Here is an 8,316-nt window from a genome sequence, read left to right as displayed (position 1 = left end):
TAAAAAAAACCATGATATCAAATAGTACAAAATAAATAGTCAATTAAAAAACTTCCACAATTCATGTTGATTTATTATAATTTCATTAACTTAAATTCTTTAACTAATTGAAATATTAAATAGATCTTATAAACTTGCCCGTGACGAGGCTGAACAAAGATGGAACGGGCGTGTTGAAGCAAATGGATAGCATAATACTTTCCAGTTCTTTTATATTTTTCAGTTCATAAACTACATGTCTTGGGTTGCTACTAAGAAACAGAATCTGAAGCTGCTTGCGCTCGATTAGGGATGAATCTACTTCAAAAGCTTTGCTTCACTGTTCTGCTATAAGTTGGTGGCTATCAAGGTTCCGTGGTTGCTAATTAGAGGACTAAAAGTGAAATATAAGTTCTGCCTTTCTAAACACAATCAATATGTAGAAAGCAAAAGAACAAGGGCATAAAAAAAAAATGAGCCGTGATTTGAAGCCTGAATATAAACATTAGTGATTTAACCTCCAGTAATTATATGGACTCCCTTATACATAAACTCGCCAATGCTGTGCCTAGGATTTAATTTTTGGGTGTAACAAAACGACGACAAGGAGAAGGTAACGTGCATGTGCACTCAAACCAGGTATTAGCCATGCTCTCATCAACCATCTTGAAAGTAAGCGGCATGGAGGAAGAAAACTTAAACGCTTTCATTAGGTGTAGTAGAACTACTACTGGTCCATTTAGCGGTAACAGAAACTGGTGAAGGTGGCAGACGGATGTTCTTCAATAGACCAGCCTCATCGCAATAGGGTGGTGAAGGTGGTGGCATTGTGTTCTTCGACCTCTTGTTATCGTCATGCACTTCTTCAAGATTCTCCAAGGACTCCCCGCCTTGAATTATTTTTAACTGCTGCAAAACATTTTCTATGGAAGGTCTGGTTTCCTTGTCTCGCTGCAAACATTGAAAAGCCAACTCTGCAACTGATGTTGTCATTCTTTTAACTTCCCCGTCTGAATTATACCCAAGACGTGAATCAATCAACTCAACAAATGCACATTTCTGAATCTTGCTTATTGCTAAGTTAGAAAGATTCTCCAAGGACTCCCCGCCTTGAATTATTTTTAACTGCTGCAAAACATTTTCCATGGAAGGTCTTATTTCCTTGTCTTGCTGCAAACATTGAAAAGCCAACTCTGCAACTGATGTTGTCATTCTTTTAACTTCCTCGTCTGAATTATACCCAAGACGTGAATCAATTAACTCATCAAATGCACATTTCTGAATCTTGCTTATTGCTAAGTTAGAAAGATTAATCTCATGCCGGTGCCTGGTTATATCAACAGCAGGCATTGATGATATGAGCTCAATCAGGACAACTCCAAAGCTATAGACATCGCTCTTATCTGTAAGTTGGTAACTTTGGTGATATTCAGGGTCAACATAGCCTGGAGTCCCTTGTGGAACAGTCGAGACGTGAGTAACGTCTTTGGGAAACAACCTGGAAAGCCCAAAATCTGCAACTTTCACGCTGAAATTGTTGTCAAGGAGGATGTTGTTCGTCTTGACATCACGATGTATGATGTCAGAAGCATGAAGGTAAGCCAGAGCACTAGCTGTTTCTATTGCTATGCTCATTCGAATAGGCCAGGTCAGTGGACTGGACTTTGCTTGATCTCCATGTAGATGATCAGCAACAGTGCCATTGGGAATGTATTCATAGACAAGTAGTAGCTCACGGCTGCGTCGTGAAGAGCATCCATAAAGGCAGACGAGGTTTTTGTGGTGAAGGCGAGTAAGAATTTCAATTTCATTCATGAACTGCTTAACCCTTTTATAGTTGTGTTCATATAGGCGCTTAACTGCAACCTCCCGTCCATCTTTGAGCTTCCCTGGTTCAAAATAAACCCACTGATCAAATTGCTTGAGTTTTAGGAAAGCTTTCCTTTTCTTTTGATTAGCAGTTTTCTACTGTAGTATAGTTGATCTATCAGCAGAAACTTTAAACTTTCATATTCTTACCATAGTAAACAGTTCCAAAACCTCCATCTCCAAGTTCCTTTTCACTATCAAAATTATTGGTGGCTTGCCCAAGTTCAGTATAAGAGAAGATGGGGATGCTGAGGTAAACACCATCTCCTTCTAGGTCTGCTTTTGAGGAGGGATCAGATGAAGAATTCATAGATAACAAGTTTGAGGAATCACGTCTTTTCTTGAAGCGGCGCAGGTAAATGTAGGACAACAAAATTATTCCCATGAACAGACATCCGATGCCTAAACCTGATAGAGGAAAGAATTACTTTGGATGGCAGATGATTTATACTTTGGATGACAGATAGCCTTGCAGGAATCCATACATGCTAGAAATTATGGAGGTTGTCATGGAAACATATAAAGCAGAGAAATTTTGGATTTTGAATTACCTAATCCTAGCTTCAATCCCAGCTTGTCTTTTTCTGCAAAAAGATTTTCAAAGAAACATGATGTTATATGAGGTCGAACAATAAAACTAAAGTGATTCAGAACCAATTAACCTCAGAAATTAAAGAATACACACATACCAAGGTTCAAACCTTGGAAGTTTTTTTTCCAACATAGATTCACTGCAGTAGACTGAGTTCTTATCCGCTGGGCATGTTTAACGAAGGGCTCTAAAGCTAAAGCTAACTCTATACGGTTATGAAATTTTAAGAACTATTAGAGCACAAAATATAGTGAAATATATAGGCTTCAACAATGTAGATATGCAGGTCTTTATGCATGTGTTATGTTGTCTATACCTTCTTTTGAAATGGAACAAAGAAGTTTTTGCTCTTTAATTTGGCATTCTACTCCTCCAAGATGACAGTGCATACAGGCAGGAGATACTAGCACTTCAAGTGTGAACTTGGCATTAAGCATTGTGAATATGTCATTGTAGGTTGATTCCTGTTTCCAGGAAACTGTATAAGCGAACACTGAGGTTGAAGACGCGGTAAACTTTCGAATTCCCGAGTGCGGTAGATACTTTAGTTTTTGCAGGGTACATCAATTGAATCTAATTGGCTTGTATCTCTGTGAGGGTTTTTGCATTTGAACAAGGACAGATTTGGCATATATTGCAAGAAGAGAAAAGGGAGCCAAGGAAAAGTCAAATTGTTGAAGGTTTTGCTATCATGGGAAAATTACTGCTGCCAGAGGACTTCATCGTGAGAACTGAAATGGTAGTGTGTCCATTCCAACGCCTACGAGAGGAATTTAGAATTCATACCACCTCCCTTCCCTCTCTAATTGGATCTTCTGCGTATCTTTATCACAACCGTCAACCATAAAAAAACCACAGTGCGAACGTGAGACGTTGGTGAAAGGGAAGTGGATTTCACCGAGTTTCCCACAATGAAAGGGCTGGCAATTTGGATGGTATCTAGTTTCTTCTTCAGCGGAGAGAGGAAGTTTGAGGTGAAAAAGAATAAAGAATACTAACAGACAAGCATGCGCCATACTGAGATTTCCAATTTAGGAAATAAAAAGAACAGTGACACAAACAAGGATTAGCTGCTCTTACTCTTAGTAACTAAATAAAGCAAAAGCAAGAAAGCTGACAGAAGAAGTTTGAAGAACAGCGAAGTAGTCTTTATTATTCTCTGTGATTTCTACGGTCCATATACATAGTTTATATAGAAAAGATCTTGTCTAAATAAGTAAACTGACAGACTAGTAACTAATATTTAGAACTTAATTACAGAAATTACAATCAAACTAAATCTCTAAGATATGATTTATAAATCAAGCTTTAATTGTTTTGATTCCGAATCTTAACAGTAACAGCTAGGCCTCTGTAGGCTGTACCTTTCCGCTAAGGCAACTTACATATGTACTTAGTTCCTTAACCCATTGAAACGGCACTCGACTATGAAATTTGATTCAGAAGACTTGTGAAGATGAACTGAAATATTACATATGCTGGGCAGTGGGGCACACGTTTGAAAATATAGCTTGAATATGTAAAATTTTGTATTAGTCAACCAACTTCAGTAGAAATACTTTGCTTTGGCTCTAGAAAAGCCCCACACATTCAACATGATCATGTGGTGATATAAGCTAGGACCTTTTTGCAGCTTGTTATTAACGTCTAGACTGTTAAAGGAAAAGATGATATGCGATTGGTTCTCCTAAAAGAAAGGGAATCAAAAGACGAAGATGATGATAAAACAGGAACTTCACTACGTGGTTTGCAAGCTTGCAGAAGTTATCGATGGTATTGCAGTAGTAATATATTAGAAATTGGAGTCAAGAGAGAGTTGGCATGTGACAAATAATTCAAATGTGGTGAGATCATCGAGAAGTCCATAGGTAAATTGAGGTCGTAATCATCTCTCAAATGCAAAATGGTTGAATTATGATAGGGCAATTCACGGCCATCAACTGGTGGCAACAGTTTTGGGTGGTCTTTGTCAGTGAAGCAGATAAGGGTTAAAGAGAACGGAATTATAAGGTTTTCAGATTGTGGTGAAATAACTACATAATGAAGGTCCGATAATTCCAGGGTGTCATGGGTTCTCCATGGTTGTCTTGTCTTCTTCCCTCCTCCTTGTGCTATAGAGGCCTGACATTCTTTTCTTTTCTTTTTAACCCAGTACGGGATCTAATATCCCAGCATTTCGAATATGGGAACACAGTTGAAAGCATTAAAGACAGACAGTTTTGGTGATCGAACTAATAACTCATTTCCTCCATTGAATCACCATTTTGTTCATGTCTATTATCCCCTACCTTGTTGGATCCACATTTTAACCTGCCTGTTACCTTCCCCTGTAGGCTGGAGCATCATGGGATTGTACCCTAGCAATTACACTAGAAAAAGACTACTAAGCTGACTAATATAGGTTTAAGACTATCTTCCAAGAATCTGGGATAAATCAAATTATGACATTGCCTAGTGGTGCCTGGATACTGAGGGTAGCATCTGCCACTAACAAGAGGAATGGTCATACAAATATGATATCGATTGCCTGCTATTTGCAATGCCATGTTTCTTGGGGGGGTGGGGGCGGGGGCGGCGATCTCTACCACTTATTCTAACAAAATATTGATCACTTTGTAACCTGTGTTTTCATCCTTTAACTGCATGAAATTAGAATTCATGATCCCACTAAAATGAGAAAAAATCCTTAAGGGGGGAATATGTAGTTATCTAGACCTAAACTTAAGAGATCCAGAGAATGAGATCATAACTAATCCAGAAAGAGCTTGGAACGAGACAAGTAAAAACATGGAAGAGAGCCATGCCAGCATCACAGAAAAATACACTGGTATCATCTTCAAGCCCACATTGGCCGCCGCTTCCTTGGCAATGATGCGGAGCTCAAAGAATCGGAGATGCAAAGGAACTAGATGGAGATTCATCATCAGCCTCTCGGCCGGAAACGTTGTTATCAAGAGCACGACTTATTTTATTACTCGGGATATTTCATCACTTTGTCGGCCTCGTCTATTAAGCATTAATTAATTTTCAAACCAGATGATTAAGTAGTTCTCTTTCGGTGGTCAGACTATACCGCCTCCTATATTTCAAAAAAAAAAAAAACCTTTTAACATCAATGGTCATATCTCTTCATTAGGAAAAGCAGTTTGCTATGATTTAAAGTTTTCAACTTTGAGGCTCTAGATGCATATAAATTGTCCCTTCGATCTAGAGAACTCCCCCGGTCCCGTTCTTTTGCAGAAGAGAGTCATAGACTTCGATGTTTTGACTAGTTTCGGTCAATAATTATTTGATGTTGCACAATATTTTTTTCGCCGCGCTCATCCTGAGTTTTCAGTACACCTCGTTGAATAATTAAAATCAAGAACTAATCTTCTGTAATTTTAGGATAGAAATTCAATAAATAATTGCGGGCGTAAGACTAGAGAGTCAAGTCAAAAGCTGTCCCGCTGGCAAGGAAATCTATTACTCTGACTCGATGGCTTATCAGAGAGCTAGAAGAGGTAGCTAAACAATTGGCAAAAGAGTTTGATTCTTCATTTCTGGTACGTTTGCATATTTTGACCATTAATTGAAGAAAAATACCTTTGAATAGGACGGCTATTCAAGTTGAGAGTTCGAGGTCCCACCTGCGCGCGTTATGAACATAGCAGACTAGATTTTTTAAAAGATTGGGTTAAAGGTGGATTTGGTCCTCCTACTCTTTATTTCTTCTTAAACTGCTTCCTGTATGATATGCTTTCCAAGAGCAGTCCTTGTACTTGATATCTTGACTTGCTACAACGATGGAGCTCTCCCATCCAACACCGTTACTAGCAATGTCAAATTTGTTATTGAGTCCTTTTTTTTCAGATAAATTTGTTTCCAAATCCATTTTTGTATTTGTGTAGATTAAAATGGTCGTTTGATGTTAAAATCAAACAAATCAGACCAGAAAACCAAAGCTTCAAGAAACGGAGAAGATGACTAGTTAAAAATGAATGTGGCTTGAAAAAAAAATGAAATGTATGTTTTGTTTTTTCTGGCACTAAACCAATGATTTGGTTAAGCTAGTTCTATACTGAATGGCTGTTAAAAATGAAAAAAGAAAAGGACAAAAAATGGACAGCGTGAGTTAGGGTGATAGAAGGTCCACATGAGGGAATATCGAGTACGTTCTAGGATCCCGGTAGGAAAAAAATCATTGAGAAGCCAATGTAAGATAAAAATCAAGAGGAGACTGCATGAACCCTTGAACGTTCAATAATCATAGCGATTCTTGTTAATTTTAGAGAATTAGATTTATCCCTAATCCTAATGACTGGCTAATGTTAGGGAATTAGATTTATCCAGCCAAGTCCACCTGTCCGATCCCTTAAACGGGTTCCTTTTTGCCTAAACAGCCCCTACCTAAAGACACTTTGTTCTTGGTGAATGTGTGATAGTGGTATATGTCACTGTTCATCAAAGAATTCCCTAGCCTAGCAAAGATGAACCTCATCTAGACAGTGGAAAGAAGAGAGATGTTTTGACCATGGTGGCGTGGACACAACGATCCCAGCACGACACACAACTTGCGCTTATCTTAGCCAAAACATGCAAGTGGGCAATGGGCCTATACCATATACTAGCCATCACTCTCAAGATAGAGATAAAATTTCAAGACAGGAAAAAAATTAATAATAAAATGACTCACCGGAATAACACCGCTTAGCATGAGGTCTGTCAGGGCAGAAACATTGGAAATGGTACGTGGCGGTGTCAAATCCACACTTGCCACCACTCTCTTCACAAATGCTACAATCACTTGCTGTCCAATTCAACACGAACCCTCTTTCCAGCAATAGCATCCCTTCAGTCCCAACATTCTCACCTCTATACACATCCACAGGTGCCAAAACTCGAGTTCCACATTTGTCTAAAGTAGAACCCAATAAAGGATCATCTTCGAGCATTGCTAGAGTCCAAACGGTTTCATTCTCCCCAGGACAATCAACCTTGTAATTTAAAAGCTCACTGTTGTTTGATAGCAGCGTTGAGTTGCAATTGTAAAGCAAGAAGAGGTCTTTACTGTTAGAAGATCGACGAAACCTGCCATCATCTAGAGATATGTTTTGTATTTGAGGAGTACAGAAGGGGCTTTTGCCAAAAACAGCTGCATTTGAGACACGAAGAGACTGGTTTTGGTAGTAGATTTCGTGGATGATATACTCACTATTGGACAGATTAAAGACTGGCTTGCCTTTGTCGTTGCAAGAGATATTGAATCCAGGGTAGCCACAAAAGTCGGGTTGCACGTCTTGGATATGAAATGGGAAGCTTATGCTTTGCCCATCACTACAGCTTTTGGGGTTGCAAGCTAGGAAGTAAGGGTCTGTACATGAGGCTTTCTTTGCCAGGAGAAAGAAAGTGACAATAAAGAGATTTATTATTGGAGAAAAAGGTGTTAAAAAGAAGTTAAGGTTCATTTTTATGGATCTTTGATTTTTTGGAGGAGAGAGAGAAAGGGAGGAAGAGGAACGATGGTGAATAGATTATGGGGGAGGAGGGTGAAGAGGGAATCGATGTAGCGGGAGTTATAAGAGGGTGAGTTTGACTTGATTTTTGCAGATTTTCTGCCTCTGACAATTTTTGTAGCAGGAGGCTCGTTCATATCTGGTTAGAAATCTTAGACTGTTGAATACAATGCAGTATAAGTCGGTGTTGCCCAGAGGAAGCGTTCATTGTCAGGAAAGCAGCGCAAGTTGACCAGCTTAAAAAACTCTGCGCCCTTCGTCGTCTGGGCCTTCTTACAACTTGAAGTGAAGTTATGTACTATAGCCATCGCTGGTCTGTTTAATTTTTAAATGTATCGTAATATATTTCATTTTGGCACCCTGCAGTTTTAAAATCTTAAT

General features: G+C 38.8%; 1 protein-coding gene across 5 annotated transcripts; it reads right to left on the bottom strand.

Moving 5' to 3' along the window:
- Positions 1-445: 445 nt before the first annotated feature.
- Positions 446-8,316, bottom strand: LOC105135541 (probable serine/threonine-protein kinase At1g18390). Of its 5 annotated transcripts, none has more exons than XM_011040457.1 (5): positions 7,116-8,316; positions 2,399-2,432; positions 1,999-2,261; positions 1,089-1,868; positions 446-869 (listed from the first exon to the last, which is right to left on the bottom strand). In XM_011040457.1, the coding sequence occupies exons 1-5, from the start codon at positions 7,885-7,887 to the stop codon at positions 676-678; spliced, it is 2,043 nt and encodes a 680-aa protein (XP_011038759.1). In that variant the 5' UTR covers positions 7,888-8,316; the 3' UTR covers positions 446-675. The 5 variants fall into 5 exon arrangements, with proteins under 5 accessions (XP_011038759.1, XP_011038758.1, XP_011038755.1 ...); XM_011040456.1 differs by having other exon boundaries at positions 446-1,044; positions 1,264-1,868; XM_011040453.1 differs by having other exon boundaries at positions 446-1,868.

The sequence above is a fragment of the Populus euphratica genome, unplaced genomic scaffold, assembly GCF_000495115.2.
Source record: "Populus euphratica unplaced genomic scaffold, PopEup_1.0 scaffold123.1, whole genome shotgun sequence".
NCBI lineage: Eukaryota > Viridiplantae > Streptophyta > Magnoliopsida > Malpighiales > Salicaceae > Populus > Populus euphratica.
This window is presented reverse-complemented; position numbering and strand designations above follow the sequence as displayed.